Genomic DNA, 25,599 nt, shown 5'->3' on the forward strand with positions numbered 1-25,599 from the left:
GCAGAAACAGCTCAGGCTCCCGGCATTGAATCCACCATCTCCTGGGATGGTTGTACCCTAAGGCCAGGGAGTTCCAGGGAACACTGTATGGACCCCTAGGGGTATAACCACTTTGTTTACAAGTCCAGGGTGCAGGGGTCAACTGGTGACGCATTCTGGGGCCTCAGCCCCCTAACCCCTGTTCACTGTCCTGGGACCTATACAGGGCGGTCCCTCCAGAGCCGGCTCCTCTGTCCAAGGCTGCAGACCCCAATATGAACCCTGGGAGGCCTTGGGTGTTGCTCAAGCCCCCAGCCGTGACTTTCATTTGCAAACTTGTCCCTTTTCATAGAAACATTTGGGGGTGGGTGGGTCACAGGACAGCTTTTCATTTTTCAGTGTCCACAGGAAATTCCTACAGGATTCCTAAACCATCTTCTTCATCACTTTGGTACCCAAAGCTACATGTCACCGCAACCTCCACCTGGGCCCCTCCTGCCTGAGCAGCAGCCAGAACTCTCTCTCAGCCCTTCCCTGGCCAGCCTACCAGGGAGACCCAATGCCCCCGCCTGACCCAGGCGGAAGCACCTCTACTTGGGCTGGGTTCCTGGCTTGCAGGGGGTGAACAGGGAGGGGTCCTCAAACCCAAAACGAGCTTGGAGGCTGTGCTGAAAACAACCTCTGGGTCTTTAGTTACTGATCTGGCAGGTGTGTATGGGGTGCTCCTAGAAGCATAGGCTGATCCCCCTCACCCCCTCAGACACATTCCCACCCCATCCCAGATGCCTGGCCAGGAACAAACCCGTCTCACACCTTGGGAGCAGACAGACACCAGGTGCGCACATGCCCTCTGGGGCTTTATCAGCCAGTGCAAAAGTTTTATTCTGGTTTCTTCCCGTGGTACTGAGTTGTCAGGCTGCTTTATTCTGTCCGGGCCGGGTCACCGCACAGTGCGCAGCTGCCTGGGATGCGACAAGGCACAGAGGTGAGTCTTGCATCAGGTGACACCGGTAACAGGGATGTCCAAGCACCAGGAAGGAGGGGAGCTGGCTACGTCTAGGGTGCAAGGACTGCAGAGGGACAAGTAGCTCCAGTGTATCGAGAGGTGCAAAATGACCCCAGTGTGTATCCTGTGGCCAGCTCCCTGGGAAATCCACAGCCCAGCAGCTGGCACAACGGTGCACCCCCCTCAGGGTGCCCAGGCACCCACAAGCAGTGCTCCCCATCATGTCCTACAAGCCCCATTCCTCATGGGCTGAGTCAAAGGGGCTCCTCAAGGCAGGTCGCCACCAACTATGCTAGAGCCCTTCTTCCGGGCTCTGGAAAGGGCTGGCGGCTGGGACTGCTGCTGGTCCCGGCTGCTGCCCTGTGGCCACCAGGGCTCACCACCCTCTGAGCTCCATGAGCCCAGGGACACAGTGAAGAGAAGGAAGAACTTAGATGGGAAGTGGGGAGGAGACTTCTGCAGGATGGGCCTGGGCTCCTCCCGCAGGGAGGCCACGGTGAGAGCAGCCGGTCTTGGAGCACGCAGCCCGATGGGGCACAAGTGAGGACTGGTGTAAGGGCACAGCGTGCTGAGGGGTGAGGACTCGGTGTCCCCTTCCCTCCCCACGTCTCTGGGTCTGAAGGGGACCCTGTGGAGAGCGTCACTAGGCTGAGGAGTAGGGAGTCAGTGTAGAAACCAAGGGATCGAGAGGCCCACTTCCCAGGATGCTCCATTTCAGCAGGAGAATCTCATGTGCTCCAGCCACTGCGCATCTAGGTCTCACTCCGGTACCGCAGACGGGAGAGCCGGTCCCGGACGGCATCGTCGCTGTCGGCTCCACCCTCGGTCAGGCGAACCACGCTGCTGCTCAGGATGAGGTCCTGCACCTTGTGCTTGGCCATGGACACCAGGCCAGGCGTGTCCGGGCTGGCTGGGCCCGTGAGGAGGATGCAGGCGGCGTGGCGGCCCGGCTCAAACAGGGCCACTGCAGGGACAGAGCTTTTAAGTCTCTTGGGGCCAGACAGAGCAGACCTCCCGGTGAGGGGTCCAAGTCCACGTCCCAGCGGCACTCACCTTGGAAAGCGACGATGTTGGCGGAGACGTTGGCCAGCTCCAGCAGGACACCAGGCAGCGTGGGGTGAAACATGTACAGGCTGTGCTGAGTGTCTCCGGGTTCCTGCGGGGAGGACCTCACAATGAGGCACGAGGCCGACAGGGCTGCAACCATCTCCCCATGTGGCCCGAGGAACCAGGTGCCCTGGGCCTGGCAGCTGGGCAACGCTGTGTTCTCCCTTAGGGCAGTGGTCAGCCAACTCATTAGTCAGCAGAGCCAGATGTCAACAGTACAACGACTGAAATTTCTTTTGAGAGCCAGGTTGTTTTTTTTACAGAGACAGAGAGAGAGAGAGAGGGATAGATAGGGACAGACAGGAACAGAGAGAGATGAGAAGCATCAATCATCAGTTTTTCGTTGCGACACTTTAGTTGCTCATTGATTGCCCTCTCATAAGTGCCTTGACCACGGGCCTTTAGCAGACCGAGTAACCCATTGCTCAAGCCAGCGACCTTGGGTCCAGCTGGTGAGCTTTGCTCAAACCAGATGAGCCTGTGCTCAAGCTGGCGACCTCGGGGTCTTGAACCTGGGTCTTTTTTTTTTTTTTTTTTTTTTTTTTTTTTTAAATTTTATTAATTTTTAGAGAGGAGAGAGAGAGAGAGAGAGAGAGAAGGGGGAGGGAGGAGCAGGAAGCATCAACTCCCATATGTGCCTTGACCAGGCAAGCCCAGGGTTTTGAACCGGCGACCTCAGTGTTTCCAGGTCGACGCTTTATCCACTGCGCCACCACAGGTCAGGCAAACCTGGGTCTTTCGCATCCCAGTCCGACATTCTATCCACTGCGCCACCGCCTGGTCAGGCGAGAGCCAGATTTTTTTAAACTTAAACTATGATATATAGGTAGGTACATTCCTTATCGAGGTAGGGCCTGCACATGGTATTCTGTGGAAGAGCCACACTCAAGGGGCCAAAGAGCCGCAGTTTGCCGACCAGGGCCTTAGGGGCAAACTGACACCCTGACTATGCCCAGAGCTGTGTCCACTGGGGTCCCACAAAATGCCAGTCTGAATTCTGCACCCACCTTCCACTCCTCTTCCCCCAACCTGAACATGCTTCTGGGCAGCCTCCAGCTGGAACCCATCCCCAGCACATCCCACTTCCTCCCAGGCCCCCTGTCCGTCCCCAAGGTAGGCCCAGTCTGGGCTTCCCCTGTGACCAGGGCGCCGCCTCGTCCTGCCCACCCTCCCACGGCTTCCATTTATCTGCGTGTCCAGTCACCCAACTAGCTCCTCAAGGTGGGCCCTAAGGCCCTGGTCTCGCACGCTGGCTCCTAGGACAGGGGTATCCCTCGATGCTGTGCCCTGCCCATACCGTCTGGTTGGCATCGACCAGCTCGTGGGCACCCCAGAAGAAGAATGCTGAGCGGTGGTCTGCGGTCGGCAGGCTGGCAGACTGCGGGGCCCCAGGGAGGCCTGGCAGGGCCTGGCTCCACAGGACAGCCCCGGTGCTGAGGTCCAGGAGCAGGATCTGGGGGGGACAGCATGGGGGCGTTGAGGGTGGGCTTGCACAGGCACAGGACCCAGCTGCACCAGCCCTGAATGAGCTGCTCCATGAGGCACAGGTGTCCCCGAGGGCCCTCCTGTCCCAGCTCAGCCCACAGGTCACAGCCCTGTCTCCGTCCAAACTAGGACAGGCGGGACCACAAAAGGGAGTGCAGCCAACCTGTCTGTGGAGGCCAGTTCCATTCTCAATGACCACAGCCGAGGTGTCAGGTTTGTAGTGGCCGAGGATGGGTTTTCTAGATGAGCACGGAAGAGTAAGTCACAAGGGGTGTCCGTGAGGGGATCCTTGGGGACATGTGTGCCAGGGCCCTGGGCGGGAAGCTTGAGGGGGCTGAGCTGGCCCCTGAGAGCAGGGCAGGTTCCTGGAAAAGACCCCGCACCTGAGGACCTGGGCGGCGCTGAAGACCCATTGCGGGGCCAGCTTCTGCCCGTCCAGCAGCACACAGGCCTCCGAGCTCACGATGAGCAGGTCCTCGCCGCCTTCCCCGGGAACACTCATCAGATAGTGGACAGCTTCAGAGCTAGAGGGGGGAGGGGCACCGCTCAGACACACAGGCTGCAAGCGGGGGCCCTCCCCAGGCACTGCCCTCCTGACTCCCACGGGCAGCCCTTAGCTCTCTAACTGGAGAACACGAAGCAAGGGCCTCGCTGGGCACGCAGAGAGGGTGAGCGCTCTGCTGGGGCCTTTCCTGTTTCCACGCGGCTTCCGTCTGCCCAGTGCCTGTGTTTGAGCCCAGGCCGACCTCCCCGTGCCAGCAGTAAGGCCCCTGGCTACGCGGCTGCTCCAGGACCAAGGACCTGGCCAGGCCTGCGGGCGCCACCCAGACCCACCCGTGCAGAAGCAGCTTGCGGCAGGTGCTGTTGACCATGTCCTCCCAGAGGGGGTCTCTCCTCAGTGGGCTCTCTCTTCCGGTCACTTTTTCGTGGACGCCCTTCACAGAGCAGCCACACAGGGAACTTGCTACTCAGAACACAGAAGAGCCTCCGGTCAGCAGGGCTTGTTGCTGGAGGACCGGCAGAGATGCACCCATCTGCCCGCTTCCAGGGACACAGGGTGCCCCCACCACCCGAGCCTGGGGGTGGGGCTGAGACCCGCTGAGGCTCTCTCAGCCTGTCAATGGTCAGTCTGAATTCCCAGAGCAAAGCAGCTGACGAGCCTGAAGGCAGCCACAGCTCTCCCCCTACTCTGCTCTCTCCAGGGTGCAGGGCTCATCTGAGACCAGCGTGGCCTCCACAAGTGACGCCATCCTGGGGCCCGGCAGGCACAACATACCACAGGCGAAAAGAATGTAGTGGGCGCCTGCCCTGGTGACATAAAGGAGGGAGCCACTGGTCCCGCTGACACCGAGGCTGCCTCGGTGGCCAATCTGGTGCCCGGTGCTGCCTGAATAGAGGTAGCTGTTAACCTGCAACACACGGGCGGAGAAAGGAGTCAGGACGCCCCTTATCTGGGAAAGAGCTGCTCTGACGTAACAGTATCTGATCCCAGGCACCTGGGCGTGGCCTGCCTGGGAGAAGCGGGCAGTCTCCCAGGTTCAAGGCCCTCCGGGTCCTCAGCTCACCCCCGCCACGGTGGCACAAACAGGAAGGGCACTTCCGTCCTTGGGGAGGCCCGGAAGCTGCAGACAGCCCGCTGGGTCTGCAGGTGCCAGAGCACAGGGCCTTCGGCCAGTCCCCTGACAGGTGACCAGACCCAAGTTCTGCGTGGGAAGTGAAAGTGGCCCAGGGAGCAGAGAAGAGGGGCCACGCGGTGCAGGGGCTGCAGTGACTCGGGGGGAGAGCTACGGTACCTCCTCCTCCTCCTGGGTGAGAACCAGCAGGTCTGGGGCCCCGTCAGCATCGAGGTCGGGCACCTGGAGTAAAGGGCTGAGGATGGAAGCATTCCTTCCAAAGCTGCTGGGATGGCTCCACAGGGTCTCCCCTAAAACCAAGCACACAGCCCTGGCGCTGGCCCCAGATCCCTTCCAGCCCCGCCCGCAAAGGCAGAGGCAGCGTGAGCACGAGTGCTGAGAACACCAGTGTGCACAGCTGCAGAGACCAGGCCTGATGTACCCGGTGTGCACGCATCCATTCTGGGAGCTGCAGAGCCCCCCAGCGCCGAGCTGACCCTCCTCCCCTGGATGGGCAGGACCTCACCCTGCCACGTCCCGAGGCCCCCCAGGCCCCCTGTCTGCTTCTGGGCTCACAGATGGACCCTCTGCCCCCAGGAAGGCCCTGGCTGCGAGGCCTGTGCCCTGGCCCTTCACACAGAAAGAACGAAGGTGCTCAGGGTTAACCTGAGGACTGCAGGTCCTAAGGTTACAGCTTCTGACCCAGACATGATCTTGTCTTTTTAAAATACTGATTCCTCTCTCAAAGTATTTCCAGCCTGCTCTTTATCTTCCTCTATATCAGGGGTCTCAAACTCAACTCAGCATGTGGGCCGCAGAGCAAGATCATAGCCGTTCGGCGGGCTGCACTAGGTCTACAAAAGGCAACTGTTACGCAACATTTTTCTTGAACTTCGTGGATTAGTCTGCGGGCTGCACAAAATTGTTGGGCGGGCCGCATGCGGCCCGTGGGCCGCGAGTTTGAGGCTCCTGCTCTATATCCTCAAAACCACAACTTGTGAGGGAAATGCTAATACCCACCAAATCTAGTGTTGAGGCACATTAGTCCTCAAGACCTTGGTAACGCATGAGTGGCCATTCCCTTGGCCTAGACACAGCCAGTGACAGTCGGCCCAGAGAGGGGCATCCTCACGTCTAGAGCACTGATGGGCGCACGTCTGCCCTGCCATGGTACGGGGCCCACGCTTGCCCAGGGCGCGGCCGAAGAAGGCTGCAGCCACTTACTCCATGCCCTGCGGCAGCCACACTCCTCTTCCCCACCTCTGCCACCCACAGAGTGTTCCACTGTGCCCCCACAAGCACGATTTAAACAGGAGGTGACAAGACCCAACAGTGTGTGACATGTCAGAGGAGCTTTAGCGTGTGACTGCCAGGTGCCCGTGTCCTCACGTGGGGCTTCCTCCCACTTCCTTCTCACCCAGTCACACCGTCTGACCCTTCTCCGAGCACGCCAGCGCCGGCCCAGGTGGAGGCGCCCAGAGAACCAGCCTACCTGTAAATAAGTCCACTGCGATGAAGGAACCGGGTCTGCCCATGAGGACGCAGGCGGAGGATGCCCTGCTGTCTCTCAGCTGGGGGACACCACACAGAACAAGGGCCCCATCCTGGGCTGCGGGCCGCTCCCAGAGGAGGCTGCCGTTGGCCCCTGATATAGCGGCCACGAAGGAGCAGGGCGAGGAAAAGCCTGGAGAAGAGACAGGACCAGCTCCGTGGGGCTGTGCACGCAGCCCGCGCCCTTCCTCACACCTCGCTCCCGCCACAGCCCCTACCGCCTGGCCTCACTCTCTTCCTATCTGGACCTTACCCGTCCCAGACCCACGGGGGCCCCAGGATTGACCCTGTGGAGGTCAGCAGCCAAACAGGGTGGGTGCTGGGATGGGGGCCTGCCTCCTTGTCTCTTTCTAGTCCTGCTGTAAAAGAAGGGTGATGATGGTTTCCAGAAACTCCACCAACTGCTTCCCCAAACACTGCAAGAACAAGGTTTCTCCCCCTACAGGGAGTTCTTCCTTTTGTGGATAAAAAAACTTACCTTCATCAGTACAGGACTGGTTGAAATTGTTGCTTCTGTTGGTGCTCTTGTAAAGAAAGAGAACATCTTGGATTCTGTCCTTGTTTATGTCTTTTGTGGCCAGAAAGTCGTAGGTGACTGAAAAAGAAAACCAGACTCCATTCTTCTGGCCACGCCTGCTGTAAGGGCCAGCCATGTCTGATGGGACTATGTCTCTGCTCCTTGGGCATTAGTGCCAGGCAGAACCTGCCATTGAGAGGTCACCACAGGGACTGGCAATTTCCCACACCCCTTCACAACACCAGCAATTCTTCACAGACACGAGAGATGACGGTGTCAGAGGCTGGCCTTGAGGAAGGAGCAAGCGGGACACCTGGGTGCTACAACGGACGTTCCGGGCACCTTCTGTTCAGGAATGAATTCCTCCTTGTATCAGTCTGGGATCGAGGGAGACCACATTTCTATACTTGTAAGGGTCTAGCCTTTCCTTCACTCGAGGACTCACAAGATAAACTGTTATGTTTAAAAATCAAAACACCAAAACAATGAAGTTGGGCCCTAACTTTACAGCATACACCAAAATGCACTCAAAACGGAGCAAAGACACAAACTTAAGAGCTAACACTATAAAACTCTCAGCAGAAAAAACAGAGGGAAATCCTCATGACTTGAGTTTTGGTAGTGATTTCTTTGATATAGTAACAAAAGAACAGGCAACTCTAAGAAGTGGAGCGCCCAGATGGCGGCTGATTCAGTTGCTCTACATAAAGGCCAAGCTTCCAGACTGCCCATTTTACGAGAGAAATGACAATGTGCTTTACTCTAAGCCAACCAGGTTAGCCAGAGCACTTCGGGAACAAGGGACCATAAAATCAACTGCATATGTGCCACATGTCATAACAGCCTTCTCTGTATCTCTTTTGCTAGTTACTATTTCATTATTTTTCAATTCCAAAAAAGTGAGCAAAAGGGCCACTTTCCTGTACTGATTCGGCCCATCCTTCCTAAAATGAAAGCAGGTGCTGTGCTACCACGGCAGGCCTTCCATTTTTAACAAGATGCTGCTCTTGCAGCTCCCCCCAAATTCCAGGCAAACCGTGGACGCAGAACTGGCAGCCACTCAGGACTGATGGACTGTCAACGGTGACCTCCAGACTGCTGGACACACACGCTACCCCCACCACCCACCCGGAGGAGAGGATGTCACTGGGAGGGGGAGGCGCGCACCCGCCGTGTTGTAACTGATCCTCCACATCCCCTGGGACACCGGCCTGTCTGGACACGGGATTACGAAGGACATCACGAACACCACCAAAAGGCAGAGGAACACGGAGAAGAAAAAGGCCACCGTCCGGCACCGGGAGAGGCGGGACTGTAGGGGCGTGCTTTTCAACTTATCCTCCTTTTTCAATCGCTTTCCCAGATTCTCCTGCAATTTCCCATCTTCGTTCTTCAAGGGGTGGATTTCAGCTTCTAAGTCTTTGCTGTTGTCCATCGTGCGCACATGCCAGTCTACCTCCGGATCACTGCAGCAGAAAACAAGGCCAGTCAGGGGCTGCAGCTCGGCCCTCCCAGGCCCTGCTGTTCTCAGCGTCGTGGCAGCACGGGTGCAGTGCCGACTGCGGGCCATCAGCCCAAGAAACAAGAGCTAAATCAATGTTCAGGGGGTCACAATTCCACCTAAGGAGGTCCTTATTTCAGAAAGACAAATTGGTTGTACAGAGCCAGCACAGGAAACAGTTTCATCTTTCACACACTGCTATTTTTTCGTTTTTACACGAGAAAGAGACAGACAGAGAGAGAGAGACAGAGATAGACAGGGACCAACAGACAAATAGGAAGGGAGAGAAAGGAGAAGCATCAACTCATAGCTCCATCACTTTAGTTGTTCATTGATTGCTTTCTCATATGTGCCTTGACTGAGGGGCTCCAGCTGAGCCAGTGAGCCCCTGCTCAAGCCAGCAACCTTGGGCTTCAAACCAGCAACCTTTGGGCTCAAGTGAGCGACCATGGGGTGATGTCTATGATCCCACGCTCAAGCTGGTGACCTTGGAGTTTCCAACCTGGGTCCTCAGCGTCCCAGGTTGACACTCTGCGCACCGCACCACCACCTGGTCAGGCTTCTACACTGCTATTTCTTGCCCGCTGACCCTGGGACAAGCCTAGGGAGCTGCAGGGCAGGGCTGGGCTGGGGCTGATGATAAGACCGTACATTAAACATTAACCAAGCCCTGCCAGCTCACTGGCTGGGCACCTCTGATCAGCCTTCTGCCGGCCAGAAGTACAGATGAAAAGAGTGGCTCGGGAGGGCTCCCTAGAGGGTCACGGAGTCCAAGTTAAAACAGTCATGAGTGAACGTGAGCAACAGAGTGTCAGCCTGGCCCCTTACTCACTATGTGAAATGGGCAACTCCTTGATCTGACCTGCCTGGTTTCCTTATCTGTAAAAGGGAAACAATATCTACTTTAGAAGACTGTGTTAAGGGTTAAGTTAGTAAGTAAATAGAAAGCATTTAGAACAATATCTGACATGTATGAAGTACTCAAATACTAGCTAATTATTATTGATAAGAGGTAAAATATGTTAAAAGTCATATGGAGGAAAGTAAACAGCTGCATGGATGGGTACAGGGGACAAGCACAACTCCTGAGCCTTTTCAGGGAGAACAAGCTCTCTCCTGCCCTGTTCCCCTTTCTGCAGCTGGACTATGGGTGGGCGTGGTGGGGAAACCCGGAGTGGCCGCCTTGGAAAATAAGATAGAAAACACTTTTGAAAACAGTGAAGCAGCCCTGGCGGGTTGATTAGTGGATAGAGCGTCAGTCCAGCATGCGGACATACTGGATTCAATCCCCGGTCAGGGCACACAGGAGAAGCGACCGTCTGCTTCTCTCTCCTCCCTCTCCCCATTCTATCCCTCTTCCCCTCCTGCAGCCAGTGGCTCAATTGGTCCGAGTATTGGCCCTCAGGCACTGAGGGTAGCTTGGCTGATTGGAGCACTGGCCCCAGACGAAGGGTTGCTAGGTGGATCCTGTCTGTCCATGCACATGCGGGAGTCTGTCTCACTATCTCCCCTCCTCTCGCTTAAAAAAAAAAACACCCCACAAAAAACAGTTAAATCAAAGGATAAAATAGCATGGGTCCCTGGTAGCTGGAAACCACCACCATCAATCTATTTTTTATTTTTAAAGATTTTATTTATTAATTTTAGATAGAGGAGAGAGAGATGGAGGAAAGGAGCGGGGAGCATCAACTCACAACTTCTCATAGGTGCCTTCACCAGGCAAGCCTGGGGTTTCGAACCGGGGACCTCAGCGTTCTAGTTGATGCTCTATCCACTGCGCCATCACAGGGCAGGCAATCTTTGAGTTCTTTATACTCGATTATATGAGAAAGAACAAACTTTTATCTTGTATAAGGCAAGATAATAATTGTTTTGATACTTTTTAAACAGTCAAACTAGTGTCCTAAAACATATCATATTGAGAGAATGAAAGGGTTCATATGGGCCAAAGTGAACTGTAATCCTCACCTACCCAAAAAGGATGTCAATGACTCAAAATGGGTGAGAACATGCCAGAGTGAAATGGAGGTAACACCCAGAAGAAACAGAAACTGCCTCCAACAATGGAGTGAAGTAGGGTGGAGAGAGGTAAGAGACCGGTGTTTTTTTTATGTGTTTTTTTTGTTTTGTTTTTTTTGTTTTGTATTTTTCTGAAGCTGGAAACGGGGAGAGACAGTCAGACAGACTCCCGCATGCACCCGACCGGGATCCACCCGGCACGCCCACCAGGGGCGATGCTCTGCCCCTCCGGGGCGTCGCTCTGCCACGACCAGAGCCACTCTAGCGCCTGGGGCAGAGGCCAAGGAGCCATCCCCAGCGCCCGGGCCATCTTTGCTCCAATGGAGCCTTGGCTGCAGGAGGGGAAGAGAGAGACAGAGAGAAAGGGGGGGGGGTGGAGAAGCAAATGGGCGCTTCTCCTATGTGCCCTGGCCGGAAATCGAACCTGGGTGCCCCGCACACCAGGCCGACGCTCTACCACTGAGCCAACCGGCCAGGGCCGAGACCGGTGTTTCTGGTATAAACTTTTTCATTCTTTTTTTGTTGTTTGGTATAAACTTTTCACTTTCTGACTTTGTTTTTCTCCATTTAATAAAAGCTCTTCATGAGCCTGACCTGCAGTGGCACAGTGGAGTGGGTAGAAAGTCGACCTGGCCTGACCAGGTGGTGGTGCAGTGGATAGAGCGTCAGACTGGGATGCAGAGGACCCAGGTTCAAGACCCCGAGGTTGCCAGCTTGAGCGCGGGCTCATCTGGTTTGAGCAAAAAAAAATCCCACCAGCTTGAACCCAAGGCCACTGGCTCCAGCAAGGGGTTACTCGGTTTGCTGAAGGCCCGCGGCCAAGGCACATATGAGAAAGCAATCAATGAACAACTAAGGTGTTGCAACGCGCAATGAAAAACTAATGATTGATACTTTTCATCTATCTCCGTTAATGTCTGTCTGTCCCTGTCTATCCCTCTCTCTGACTCACTCTCTGTCACTGTAAAAAAAAAAGAAAAATTAAAAAAAAAAAAAAAAAGAAGAAAGTCAACCTGGAACGTTCAGGTGGGCTTGCCCAGTCAAGGCACATGCAGGAAGCAACTATGAGTTGATGCTTCTGCTCCTCCCCCTTCTCTCTCTAAATGAATAAATAAAACCTTAAAAAAAAATTTATTAAGAACCCTGCTGCCTGACCAGGCAGTGGCGCAGTGGATAGAGCGTCGGACTGGGATGCAGAGGACCCAGGTTTGAGACCCTGAGGTCGCCAGCTTGAGCGCGGGCTCATTTGGTTTGAGCAAAGCTCACCAGCTTGGACCCAAGGTCGCTGGCTTGAGCAAGGGGTCACTCAGTCTGCTGAAGGCCCGCGGTCAAGGCACATATGAGAAAGCAATCACTGAACAACTAAGGTGTTGCAACAAAAAACTGATGATTGATGCTTCTCATCTCTCTCCGTTCCTGTCTGTCCCTATCTATCCCTCTCTCTGACTCTCTCTCTGTCCCTGTAAAAAACAAAACAAAACAAAAAAACCCTGCGTATACATCCACTGGGGTAGCTTTAATAAAAAAAAATTTAAAAATGACAAGTGTTGGCGAAAATGTGGAAAAACTGGGACCCTTCTACATTGCTGGTGAAAATGGAAAATGATGAAACGACGTGGAAAAGTCTGGCAGTTCCTCTGGCCCTGGCCAGTTGGCTCAGTGGTAGAGTATCGGCCTGGCGTGCAGGAGTCCCGGGTTCGATTCCCGGCCAGGGCACACAGGAGAAGCACCCATCTGCTTCTCCACCCCTCCCCCTCTCCTTCCACTCTGTCTCTCTCTTCCCCTCCTGCAGCCAAGGCTCCATTGGAGCAAAGATGGCCCGGGCGCTGAGGATGGCTCTGTGGCCTCTGCCTCAGGCACTAGAATGGCTCTGGATGCAACAGAGCGATGCCCCAAAGGGGCAGAGCATCTCCCCCTGGTGGGCATGCCGGGTGGATCCTGGTCGGGCGCATGCGGGAGTCTGTCTGACTGCCTCCCCGTTTCCAACTTTGGAAAAAAAAAAAAAAAAAAAAGTCTGACAGTTCCTCAAGAGTTAACAGAATTGCCACATGCTCCAGCGATTCCACTTCTAACCCCAAAGAGATGAAAACAGACTCACCCAAAGACTTGTAAACAAATACCCATAGCTTCTTTATTCATAACCCAAATGTCCATCAACAGATGAACAGATAAGCAAAACGTGGTAATGCTGCACAACAGGATGTTCGGCCGTGACAGGAACGAAGCAGTCAGACACTGCAACATGGAGGAACCCTGAAACCACTTATGCTCAGTGAAGCAATCCAGACACACAGGCCACGTATTATGATTCCATTTATATGCTCAAGAAGGGGGGCATATTAGCAATTTCTTATGGCTCCCTCCAATAATGCTCTGTGCCCTGAATGCATAAAATGTATTTTAAAAACATGATAAGTGAAAAAAACAAACAAACATGATAAGTGGCCCTGGCCAGTTGGTTCAGTGGATAGAGCACTGGCCTGGCATATGGACATCCTGGGTTTGATTCCAGATCAGGGCACACATGAGAAGCGACCATCTGCTTCTCTCCTCCCCACCTTCTCTCCCTCTTCCCTTCCCACAGCCAGTGGCTCAATTGGTTAGAGTTTCAGCCAGGCACTGAGGATAGCTCAGTTGATTCGAGCATTGGCCCCAGAAGGGGGTTGCTGGGTGGATCCCAGTTGGGGTGCATGCAGGAGTCTGTCTCTGCCTCCCCGCCTCTCACTTAATTAAAAGAAAATTTATTCATTGATTTTTTTTTTTTAAGAGATTGGAGAAAGAGAGAAAGAGGGTGGGGATGAGCAGGAAGCATTTTGTATAAGTAGTTGCTTCTTGTATGTGCCTTGGCTGGGCAAGCCTGGGGTTTCAAACCAGTGACCTCAGCATTCCAGGTGGATGCTCTATCCACAGATCAGGCAGTATTTTTTTTTTTTTTCTGAAGCTAGAAACAGGGAGGCAGTCAGACAGACTCCCGCATGCGCCCGACCGGGATCCACCCGGCATGCCCACCAGGGGGCGATGCTCTGCCCATCCGGGGCATTGCCCTGTCGCGACCAGAGTCACTCTAGTGCCTCCGGCAGAGGCCATGTAGCCATCCCCAGTGCCCGGGCCATCTTTTGCTCCAATGGAGCCTCTGCTGCGGGAGGGGAAGAGAGGAAGGAGAGGGGGAGGGTGGAGAAGCAGATGGGCGCTTCTCCTGTGTGCCCTGGCCGGGAATCGAACCCGGGACTTCTGCACGCCAGGCCAACGCTCTACCACTGAGCCAACCGGCCAGGACCAGGCAGTATTTTTTTTAAAGGAGAAAATATGTAAAGAACACTTAGGGAAAAGCTCTGATTATAGATTAACTTTACTATCTAGCTTCACCAACTAGTAACATAAACTGAAAATTTCGTCAATGGCTTAAAAAAAATGAAAAGATAACCTCACCACTCTAACATTACATATTGATGAGGTCAAAAGTCACTCTTACGGGCCCTGGTCAGACAGCTCGGTTGGTGAGAGCGTTGATCTGAAGCACAGAGGTTGCTGGTTCGATCCCTGGTCTGGGCACATACAGGAACAGATTGATGTTTCTGTCTGTCTGTCTCTCTCCCTCCCCCTCCTTCCCTGGCTAAAATCAATAAATTAACAAAAAATCACTCTTACGGTCTGGGTGAGATTTCTTGCTTTCTTTTGGGGGACTCTTGCCCATAATGAACACCCAGTGAGACTATTTTCTGAAAAATAATTATTATATAGTATCTGGTCATGTACAGTAGTCCCCCTTTATCCAAGGGTTCAGTTGCTCCTGATCAACTGCGGTCTGAAAATATTAAATGGCAAGTGACCAAATGCATATAACTTACTACAGTATATTATTATAACTGGTCTATTTGATTGTTTTCCTCTCACTGTGCCTAATTTATAAGTCAAACTTCAACATAGGTATGTACGTAAAGGAAAAAACATAGTACATACAGGGTTTGGTACTATCTGTGGTTTTAGGTATTCACTGGGGGTCTTAGAATGTACCCCTGTGAATAAGGGGGGACTACAGTATTCATTGGGCATTTGTATTGTTCTATTAAATTGCCTTGTCCACTTAGCTTGTGGTATGACTTGATAGTAAGAAATATTGCCTGACCAGGCGGTGGCGCAGTGTTTAGAGCATTGGACTGAGATGCAGAGGACCCAGGTTCGAGACCCCGAGGTCGCCAGATTGAGCGCGGGCTCATCTGGTTTGAGCAAAAAGCTCACCAGCTTGAACCCAAGGTTGCTGGCTCCAGCAAGGGGTTACTTGGTCTGCTGAAGGCCCGCGGTCAAGGCACATATGAGAAAGCAATCAATGAACAACTAAGGTGTTGCAACGCGCAATGAAAAACTAATGATTGATGATTCTCATCTCTCTCAGTTCCTGTCTGTCTGTCCCTGTCTATCCCTCTCTCTCTCTGAAAAAAAATTTTTTTTTGATTTTTAAAAAAAAATAATTTACTTATTGATTTTAGAAAGAGAAGGGCGGAGTGAGAGAAAGACAGAAACATCAATCTGTTTCTACATGTGCCCTCACCGGGGATCAAACCTATAACCTCTGCGTGTGGGGACAACGCTCCAACCAACTGAACCATCCGGCCAGGGCTATTTTCAACACTCCATTTGCTCTTTCTCCTGCCGGGAAGCCCTGTCTCTCAGTCCTCAAACCTCAGCTCGAGCAGCATCAAGCCCTGTGTGAGCACGACTGATCTGGGCTTAGCCACCTTTTGCCCCAGACAACTTGGGTCTTTTTCTTTCAAAGCACTAATGATATCCATCCTGCAGCTGACTGAGAGCTATTTATGGCAGAGGGACTTGTGTCACATCCCTGTGCCAAACACGTAGCTGACACTCAGTAAATGCCAGTTACACGAAGGGGAGAGAGCTTCATGGAAGCCTGGACAAGAGGATGAATGTGATAAGGCACGGTCATTCTCTTCACACCACACGGACTCTTGCACAGACTTCACGATCTGTAATCATTAATCGATCTTTTATCAAGGGTGGTTAAATGCTTGGCCCGAAAGCTGGCAGTTATATACAAGCATGGCTTAAGAATGTCTTTCACATTAGGAGGCCTGTGTCATGGCCAAGAGTGGCCCAAGTATTCTGATAGCAGTTCTACATGGGTATTGGAAAGACACCCACAATATCCAACTGGGCAGTACTGGATTTTCAGCTGAGCAATGCAAAAGTCAGACAATAACAGCTACAGTGTTCAGTTGTTTACAGCTGAACAACTATTTTTGTTCTTCACCAAGCAAATAAGCCCAAAAGAAAGAACAGGCCCTTGATCATATTTTAAAGGAAGAATTCACTGGGGGTCTTGGAATGTACCCCTATGAATAAAGGAAGGACTACAGTATTCACTGGGCATTTGTATTGTTTTATTAGATCACCTTATCCACTTAGCTTGTGCAATGACTTAACAGTAAGAAATATTGATTTTTTAAAAAAATTTTTATTTATTCATTTTAGAGAGGAGAGGGAGAGACAGAGAGCGAGAGAGAGAGAAGGGGGGGAGGAGCTGGAAGCATCAACTCCCATATGTGCCTTGACCAGACAAGCCCAGGGTTTCGAACCAGCGACCTCAGCATTTTCAGGTCGACGCTTTATCCACTGCGCCACCACAGGTCAGGCCAAGAAATATTGATTTTATACGGTCTACCGGAAAGTTCTGTCCATTTTTGGAATAAAAATATAAATTTTTCTTACCATCAATAAACTTTATTAAATAATATAATTGCCATCATTATTAATGATTTCTTGCCAGCGTGAGGGCAATTTGTATATCCCATTTTTGAAAAATGTTTTATCTTTTGATGCAAAAAATTGAACCAAGGCCCTGGCTGGTTGGCTCAGTGGTAGAGCGTCGGCCTGGCGTGCGGAAGTCCTGGGTTCGATTCCCGGCCAGGGCACACAGGAGAAGCGTCCATCTGCTTCTCCACCCCTCCCCCTCTCCTTCCTCTCTGTCTCTCTCTTCCCCTCCCACAGCCAAGGCTCCATTGGAGCAAAGATGGCCCAGGCGCTAAGGATGGCTCCATGGCTTCTACCTCAGGCGTCAGAATGGCTCTGGTCGTGAAGCCCCAGATGGGCAGAGCATTGCCACCCCGGGTGGATCCCGGTCGGGCACATGCGGGAGTCTGTCTGACTGCCTCCACGTTTCTAGCTTCAGAAAAATACAAAATAAATAAATAAATAAATAAAAATGAACCAGTGCTTGTTTGATATCTTCTTCATTTTTGAATTTTTTGCCCTTCAAAAAATTTTGTAAGGACAAAAACAAGTGATAGTCAGAGGGTGCTAAGTCCAAGGAATACGGTGGATGCGACAGACATGCTTCTGTAGCATTTCTTCCTTGTTGAAATTTGTAAAAATTACAGTGGTGTAAATGAACTTTATCAGTAGCCATGAGTACACTATTGCTTCACACATAAGACTAACGTGAATCAACTTTGTTTTAGTTAATTTGCTTTGTCAGTATGTATACATTAAATGATAAAAATAGAGAGGCACACATGCGCCAAATAAACATGTGCTTACGTGTTGAAACTTGTGATAGAAACGGACAGAACTTTCCTGTAGACCTTATATTTTCTTTTTAAAAAAATTTATTCATGATTTTAGAGAGAGGAGGTGGAGGGAGGGAAGGAAAGAGAGAGAGAGAGAGAGAGAGAGAGAGAGAGAGAGAAACATTGATCTGTTTCTGCATGTGTCCTGAACAGGGAGCAAACCCGGTCATGGTATCTGGATAAAGGCAAGTGCATCACAGTATGTGCAGTCAGTAGCACTCACAGACCTCAAAACGCAATCCTTTTACACAAGTGCAAAACTTTATATTTTTGAGAGAGAAGAAGAGAAAAAGAGAGAGAGAAGGAACAGGAACAGGAAGGGAGAGATGAGAAGCATCAACTTGTATTGTAGTTGGGCACTTCAGTTGTTCACTGATTGCTTCTCATTTGTGCCTTGACCAGGGGGCTCCAGCCGAGCCAGGGGCCCCCTGCTCAAGCCAGTGACCTTGGGCTTAAAGTCAGCAACCACGGGTCATGTTGATGATCCTGTGCTCAAGCCAGTGACCCTGCACTCAAGCTGGATGAGTCCTCACTCAAGCCCACAACCTTGGGGTTTCAAACCTGGGACCTCAGCATCCCAGGTCAATGTTCTATCCACTGCACCACTACCAGTCAGGCAGTGAAAAACTTTAGTAACTGAGGATAGCTCACAGTACCTCCTAAAAATAAGCTGAGGAATATTTATCTGCATTTCAGACAAGTTGTGCTGGTTAGTCCAGAAAATAACACCGAGTGAGCCTTTTTCCTGAATTCTAAGCCAGGTTTTACTTCCTTTGACTCCCCCTGAAATCAGTGCTGCTTTTGTCCTTACATTAAGGGCAGTGGAAAAGCAAAAACTCTCAAAAAGATAATGTAGCCTGACCTGTGGTGGCGCAGTGGATAAAGCGTCAACCTGGAAATACTGAGGTTGCCGGTTCAAAACCCTGGGCTTGCCTGGTCAAGGCACATATGGGAGTTGATGCTTCCTGCTCCTCCCCCCCTTCTCTATAATAAATAAATAAAATCTTAAAAAAAAAAAAGATAATGTATAACTCTTACTTGATCACTTGATCAACACCGCAAGTAGGCCTTAACTCCAACTCACTTCCTTTTTAATCATTATTTAAAAAAACTTTTCGTTACTTAAATGTTTAAATATTCACAAAAGTAGACAGAGGCCACCAGCCTATGTACCCATTACTCAGGTTCAACAATGAGCACACGCAGCCGGTCATCTTCATCTATAAGCCAGCATACTTCTCCCCAGTCCCCATCTCCGGCTCCTAAAATTTTGCCCCACTTTATTTATGTCACTTGATCTCTCAACATCTACTTCCTGGTTATTCAGTTAGGAATCGGTAACCTCTCCTCCCCCACCTTTCTGACATCATCACATCCAGACAACTTAATCTCCATGACTTTACAAAGTGAGAGTGAGAACAAAATTCACTAAATCCATGGGCTTTATTACAGACCACGTTTGAGTGAGACGCACAGTAAGTTTTGAAACATCCAACAAATTCTGTAGATTCTAACTTATCTCTTCACTTTAGCTCCCACTGGCCACTGCATTGTCTTATTTTTATAGCTTCTTACCTGGATTTCTGCAGTCCTCTCAAATCGTCTTTCCTAGAAGCTACAATCAGAGACAGTGTTCTAAAATATCTCCTGATTATGTCATTTCCCTGTTTAAAAACTCTTGAAGGACCACTCACAACTTTGGGACAAAGCTCAGACACCCCGGTGTGGCTCCCGGTCTTTCCACCACCTGGCTCTTGCCTACCTCTAGCGTCACCTCTCCCCTATGTCCAACATCTGTTCCCCTAGTCACACTGCCGATCTTCTGTACACACTGTTCCTCCGCCTGTTTTTATCTACTAGTTACTCCCATAATGCTTAACCTTCCCTTTCACATTGCTCCATTCACAGGTGATAAACCATAATCATCCAACCAAGCCACTCCTGAATGCCTGCCTCACAGAATCTGAGATAGTAAGTGTTTAAATTTGTGGAAGAAAAAAAAGTAATAAATCATAAATTCCTATCTGAGTAGGTCATGGTGGATAGCCACACCCAAGGCAGATAATTTCTTCAGGGAAAGATTTTTAAGCTAGCCCTGCCCATTATTTTTGTGCATGCAGGTTAGCATATTTTTGAAATGCCTCCTTTCAGACCCCTCCTTCGAAATCGTGACCACTCTCAACCCCCAATCTTAGCTACAATCTTTGCTATACTGCAATCCGATCCCCACTGAGCTTTCTCCCACCTTCACATAATCTTCCTCCCGTTCTCTCCTTAATCTCAAATGCATAAAAGAAACTGCAAACTGTTATTTTCTGGGGCTTTTGAGATCTTCCTTTCTAGCAATTATTGTCGGTTTTGGCTCAAATAAACTCTTTTCGTGTGTGTGTGAGAGAGAGAGAGGAAGTCAAGGAGGGAGAGAGGGATGGGGGGAAAGGAGGGGAGGGAGAGAGAGAAAGAGAGGAAGAGAGAGAGAGGAAAGGAGAGAGAGAAGCTCAAGTCGGGGACATCAGGGCTTCAAACCTGGGGCCTCAGTGTCCCAGGTTGACGCTCTGTCCACCGTGCCAACACAGGTCAGGCTCACATAAACTCTTATAAATGTTCTCTAGAGGTTTGGACATTCTTACATCAAGAAACCCATTAAACTTTGTGTTGATTTATTACACAATGACAGATAACTAATACAAGTAGGTGGAATGAAGGCAGGAACCTGAGAAAAAAGCCAACACAGATGCAAACAGGACAAAGAAAAAGGTATGTGAGAGAATAGGGGGCTAAGACCCCCCACAGACCACATTACCAAATCCTAATGGTCTCATTTAAGCCCTGTGCCTCATCTATTCCTGGTCCCCTGGACTTCCCTGTAGGAAAGCCAGTGGAATCTCTCCATAGGTTGAACTAGTTTTGATGAATTTTTGGTACTTGAAGCCAAAAGCACTCCAATCAATGCAACAAGGAACCAGAAAACTGGTAAAATGCCCTAATAAATGTCCACTTGATACCAGGGTCATTTCCTTTATTTCATCCTCCCTGCTCTATTTTTTCTTAGCCTGATCCATATTTTGCTTATCTTTTTTGTTACCTGCATCCCCCTGTAGAACCAAGTTCCTTGAAGACAGGAGAGCTGTGTTTTGTTGAGTGCTGTTTCCTCAGCACCTAGAACTATGCCTGGCACTGAGCAGACACAGTGTGTGTTGAATCAACCTAAGCTGCTGTATGGTCCCTGTGAATCAGCAATAAAGGAAATATTGCAGGTCCCTGGCCGCATAGCCAGAGCCTCATCCCGACATGCCAAGGTGAGGGTTCGATTCCAGATCAGGGCACATCTAGGAATCAACTCTGAATGCATAAATAAGTGGAGCAAATCAATGTTTCTCTCTCTCTCTCAAATCAATTAATAAATAAAAATAAAAAAAGAAAGAAGTGGTGTAATCTGGAGGGGGCATTAGAAAGACTTTGGTAGCCAGTACTTGGGAGATGAGCACAAAACATAAGGCCCTCAGTTGAAATCACAGGGTTTCTTAAAGAACAGCAAGTAATCACAACTGCCTACCCTGCTAACTTATTCTGCTCAAGGGCAAACTCTCCTTGTTAGCTCTCAGCCATTCAGTTCACGGAGGAGCTGGGAACTCTCACAGATCAACAGTGTTTTCTTTCCTTTTAAACTCTCCTGCTTTTGTTAAGACTGGCTATACAAATGAGTAAGTATCAGCTCAGCTCTGGGTTACTTTGCTAGTTTGTTTAACAACGTCCTGACAAGAGGATATGACCTTGTGACCCTGTGAGAAACTTTTCATGGACATTCCGTTTCAATATTACTATGTTTCTAATTAATCTCAAGCAATCCAGGCGGCACCCTGCAGAGCATACTTAGCAATGGTTAGCTTACCTATTGCGCAAGCCAACATGGGGTAGAAGCTTCCTAACTGGGAGTTAAATCCTGTCTTGGGGGAAACGGACTCAAACTCAATGCAACTTACGTCCAGCGTGCGGAACCCGGACCTGTTGATTCTCTGCGACCGAAAGGGCCGGCGTAGCTAGCTGGTCCTGCTTTCTGCGGCGGACTTTTCACTCAGACCGCTGCACGGCCGCGCGTGGATTGCAATACCAAGGGGAGGTGGGCACGAGCACGGGAGGGGTCCTTCGGTGCTGGGGTCTCCTGGGAGCCTGGGTCGCCCAGGCGGAGAGACCGGGTATAGACTGAAGAGGTGGTCCCCGTGTCGTGCACGAGCGAGGCGGAGGGCGAAACCTCCTTAAATCACCTACAGCCGCACCCACCCGCCTTCCCCACCCGCGCCGCCGCCGCGCCGCGCCCCGCCCCCGAGCGTCACTTCCGGCAGGCCGCGGCGGGGGCGGAAGGGTGTAGGGCTGGGCACCGCTCCGGGTGGCCTCGGTTGCTAAGCAACGCGGATGTTGGCGGTGCCCTTGCGGGGCCTGACGCTTGAGTTTACTATCCCAGTCACGTGCGCGGGGCTGGCGGATCCTGGCCCACATCTGGCGGCGGGTAGAGTCTCGCGTGAAGCGGAGGTCGCCGCGTGAGCGTGCGGCCGCCACTACGCAGAGCGGGCATTGTAGATCTGCTTGTGGCTTCTTCTCGTTCCATGATTATTAAGGCATCTTTCCACTTGTTTCTTAGCCAAGACATTTTCTCTAATCTGGTCCTGTTTTGTGTTGAATGGTTTGTCTTTTTCTTGTTGTTTCTTAGCGCTCCCTTTTGGATATTACATTTTTGTCGGTGACTTGTGTTGTAGGTATCTCAGTTTGCGTCTTGTCTTTTCACTTTGTGGTACCTTGTGATGAACAGAAGTTTTTGTTTTAGCATAGAAAAGTGTATTTTTCATAGTTAATACTTTGTCTTGTTTTAAAGAATCCTGTCCTACCTCAAATTACTCATCTACGTTTTTAAAAATGGTTTTAAAATTTGGATTTTTAACACTGAAATCCTTAATTTAGACTGGATTGGATTTAGTGACGGGTAAGGAGGTAAATTCATTTTCTTTTCCATTTGGATAACCAGAATTCTTAGTGCTATTCCCTTCCATTTTCTTTCTGAATGACATCTTTATAAATTTCATTAGTGCAGGTGTCCTGCTTTTTTTTTTTTGTATTTTTCTGAAGTGAGAAGTGGGGAGGAAGAGAGACTGATTATGCATGTGCCCCACCGGGATCGACCCAGCATGCCCACTAGGGGGCGATGCTCTGCCCATCTGGGTTGTTGCCCCATTGAAACCAGAGCTGTTCTAGCGCCTGTGGCAGAGGCCATGGAGCCATCCTCAGTGCCCTGGCCAACTTTGCTCCAAAGGAGTCTTGGCTGCGGGAGGGGAAGAGAGAGACAGAGAGGAAGGAGAGGGGGAGGGGTGGAGAAGCAGATGGGTGCTTGTGTGCCCTGACCAGGAATCAAACCTGGGACTTACACACGTTGGGCCGATGCTCTACTGCTGAGCCAACCAGCCAGGGCCCTCTTGATGTTTTAACTTTGGTTCCCCAGAAAGCACAACTTGACAGAGATGCTTTTGTGCTGCTATTTTATTAAGGGTTTTGGTCCCAGGGAATTAGGAATGGGGGCCAAAGGAGTGAGGCATGGGAGGAGGAGAGCACAAACCAAGGGGAGGTAATGAGCTAGCCACTATTTGGTATCAGGCATTCCAATTGCTTGCTTTCCTAAGTTGGTTTCCCAAGAGGATCTGGGCTACTAACGTGTTTCAGGATAGCCAGTGAGGGCTGGGAGTGTGTATGGGAAAAGACATAAATTTGTCCACCAGATTGCATCTCCAGTTGGTCCAAGGTTAAGTTTTGCTCCATAGAATAGAAATCCTCTGTGATTTTGGATTGCACATGTATGTTCATGTCCAGCCTCAGTGAGTACCGGGAAGTCCCCTTGGTGGGACGAGATAAAATTCCACAAAACAGTCAATGAGAGCAATGGTGAAATGTCAGTACTGCTTCCCACCCATAAGTCCAAAGCCTGTATATTTAAGTTATTGGGGACTGTGGTCAGTGGTCACCAAAAATGGATATTGGAATTACCTTACATCTTTGTGCACACAAGCTGTTCATCAAAAGGTCACATTTATTTCCCCTTCCCTTGAATCTTCATTGGCCTTTGACTTGCTTTGACCAATAGATAATGGTAGGAGGAAAATTCTGGGGTTTGAGCCTATGCTTTAAAACAGGAGTTGGGAAACTTTTTGGCTGAGAGAGCCATGAACGCCACATATATATATATTTTTTGTATTTTTCTGAAGCTGGAAACGGGGATAGACAGTCAGACAGACTCCCGCATGCGCCTGACCGGGATCCACCCGACACGCCCACCAGGGGCGACACTCTGCCCCTCTGGGGCATCGCTCTGCCGCGACCAGAGCCACTCTAGCACCTGGGGCAGAGGCCAAGGAGCCATCCCCAGCGCCCGGGCCATCTTTGCTCCAATGGAGCCTTGGCTGCGGGAGGGGAAGAGAGAGACAGAGAGGAAGGAGGGGGGTGGTGGAGAAGCAAATGGGCGCTTCTCCTATGTGCCCTGGCCGGGAATCGAACCCGGGTCCCTCGCACGCCAGGCCGACGCTCTACCACTGAGCCAACCGGCCAGGGCCCACATATTTTAAAATGTAATTCCGTGAGAGTCATACAATGACCCATGTACATTACGCATTATCCAATAAAAATTTGGTGTTGTCCCAGAGGACAGCTGTGATTGGCTCCAGCCACCTGCAACCATGAACATCAGCAGCAGGAAATGAATGGATTGTAATACATGAGAATGTTTTATATTTTTAACATTATTTTTTTTGTTAAAGATTTGCCTGTGAGCCAGATGCAGCCATCAAGAGCCACATCTGGCTCGCGAGCCACAGGTTCCCGACCCCTGCCTTAAAAGGACTGACAGCTTCCATGCCTTCCCTGGAAACAGCCAGTTGCCATCCTATGGAGCAGCCTGGTCTAGACTGCTGAATGACATGATCTTATCATGTACAGAGAGAAGCCACTTGGAGGGGCCAGGCATGTCAGTGAAGCCGACTAGGACCTTTACTCAGCCCAACTTCATATAAGCCAACACCACCTAGAGCTGAAGACCCCAGGGCCCAGCTAAGCCATGACTGAATTCCACAGAATCATGAATAAATCACTTTTGTTTCACACTATTGAATTTTTCAGTGACATGCTACACAGAATTAGTATTTGACTTGCTTTACCATAAAATAGATCTTTTTTTAATTTTTAATTTTTTTTTTTTTACAGGGACAGAGAGAGAGTCAGATAGAGGGATAGACAGGGACAGACAGACAGGAACAGAAAGAGATGAGAAGCATTAATCATCAGTTTTTCATTGCGACACTGTAGTTGTTCATTGATTGCTTTCTCATATGTGCCATGACCATGGGCCTTCAGCAGACTGAGTAACCCCCTGCTCGAGCCAGTGACCTTGGGTCCATGGTAGTGAGCTTTTTGCTCAAGCCAGATGAGCCCACGCTCAAGCTGGCAACCCCAGGGTCTTGAACCTGGGTCCTTCCGCATCCCAGTCCGACGATCTATCCACTGTGCCACCGCCTGGTCAGGCAGATCTCTTTTTTTTTTAAGTGAGCGAGAGACACAGACACAGGAAGGGAGAGCTGAGAAGCATCAAATCATGGTTGTGTCACTTATTTATTGTTTGCTTCTCATGGGTGTCTTGATGGGGGTTGGGGGGGCTCCAGCTGAGCCAGTGACTCTTTGCTCAATGCAGCAACCTTGGGCTTCAAGCCAGCAACCTTTGGACTCAAGCCAGTGACCATGGGCTCATATCTTTAATCCCATGCTCAAGCTGGCGACCCCGCACGCAAGCCAGAGACCTTGGGGTTTCAAGCCTGGGACCACAGCATCCCACATCAATACTCTATCCACTGCAACACCACCTGGTCAGGCTAAAATGGATCTCTTGGTATAAGGCAGTGTTGTGCAGGATTCCATGTGACTTAGAATTTTGCAAGCCTTTGAATGTGTGGACTGGTGTGGAGTTGCTGTTGTCAGGGAAAGCCAATACACATCTGGTTATACTGACAGTTCCAAAAGGATGAATCACTGCCCCCCTGGGGTAAAAAGTCCATGGCTAACAACTTCCCAAGAAATAGCCTGATCCCCTAGGGAATCAGGCCAATGTGTAGGAGAGTTTACATATAAACAAGGCCTTTTTTTTTTTTTTAATTTAATTTTTTTATTTTTTATTTATTCATTTTAGAGAGGAGAGGGAGAGACAGAGAGAG

The 25,599-nt window shown here is 50.7% G+C and overlaps 1 protein-coding gene across 2 annotated transcripts; it reads right to left on the minus strand.

Moving 5' to 3' along the window:
- Positions 1 to 825: 825 nt before the first annotated feature.
- On the minus strand, positions 826 to 21,675 carry FAM234A (family with sequence similarity 234 member A). 2 transcript variants are annotated; one of them, XM_066383072.1, is made up of 12 exons: positions 21,343 to 21,675; positions 8,426 to 8,724; positions 7,220 to 7,336; positions 6,683 to 6,874; positions 5,371 to 5,501; positions 4,854 to 4,986; positions 4,412 to 4,541; positions 3,961 to 4,101; positions 3,741 to 3,816; positions 3,390 to 3,545; positions 2,039 to 2,141; positions 826 to 1,949 (listed from the first exon to the last, which is right to left on the minus strand). In XM_066383072.1, the coding sequence occupies exons 2-12, from the start codon at positions 8,691 to 8,693 to the stop codon at positions 1,738 to 1,740; spliced, it is 1,659 nt and encodes a 552-aa protein (XP_066239169.1). In that variant the 5' UTR covers positions 8,694 to 8,724; positions 21,343 to 21,675; the 3' UTR covers positions 826 to 1,737. The 2 variants fall into 2 exon arrangements, with proteins under 2 accessions (XP_066239169.1, XP_066239170.1); XM_066383073.1 differs by lacking the exon at positions 21,343 to 21,675 and adding an exon at positions 18,938 to 19,126.
- Between the last annotated feature and the right edge of the window lie 3,924 nt (positions 21,676 to 25,599).

This window comes from Saccopteryx leptura, chromosome 4 (assembly GCF_036850995.1).
Source record: "Saccopteryx leptura isolate mSacLep1 chromosome 4, mSacLep1_pri_phased_curated, whole genome shotgun sequence".
NCBI classification, from domain to species: Eukaryota; Metazoa; Chordata; class Mammalia; order Chiroptera; family Emballonuridae; genus Saccopteryx; species Saccopteryx leptura.

What these genes read in the sequence shown, in the direction of transcription:
- FAM234A (XM_066383072.1), bottom strand. Translation starts at nt 8,693, where the DNA reads ATGGACAACAGCAAAGACTTAGAAGCTGAAATCCACCCCTTGAAGAAC. An exon ending in CGCAGTGGACTTATTTACAG is followed by an intron (nt 5,502 to 6,682) that starts GTAGGCTGGTTC and finishes GCTTGGTTTTAG; the next exon opens with GGGAGACCCTGTGGAGCCAT. An exon ending in CGCAAGCTGCTTCTGCACGG is followed by an intron (nt 4,102 to 4,411) that starts GTGGGTCTGGGT and finishes TCCCCCCTCTAG; the next exon opens with CTCTGAAGCTGTCCACTATC.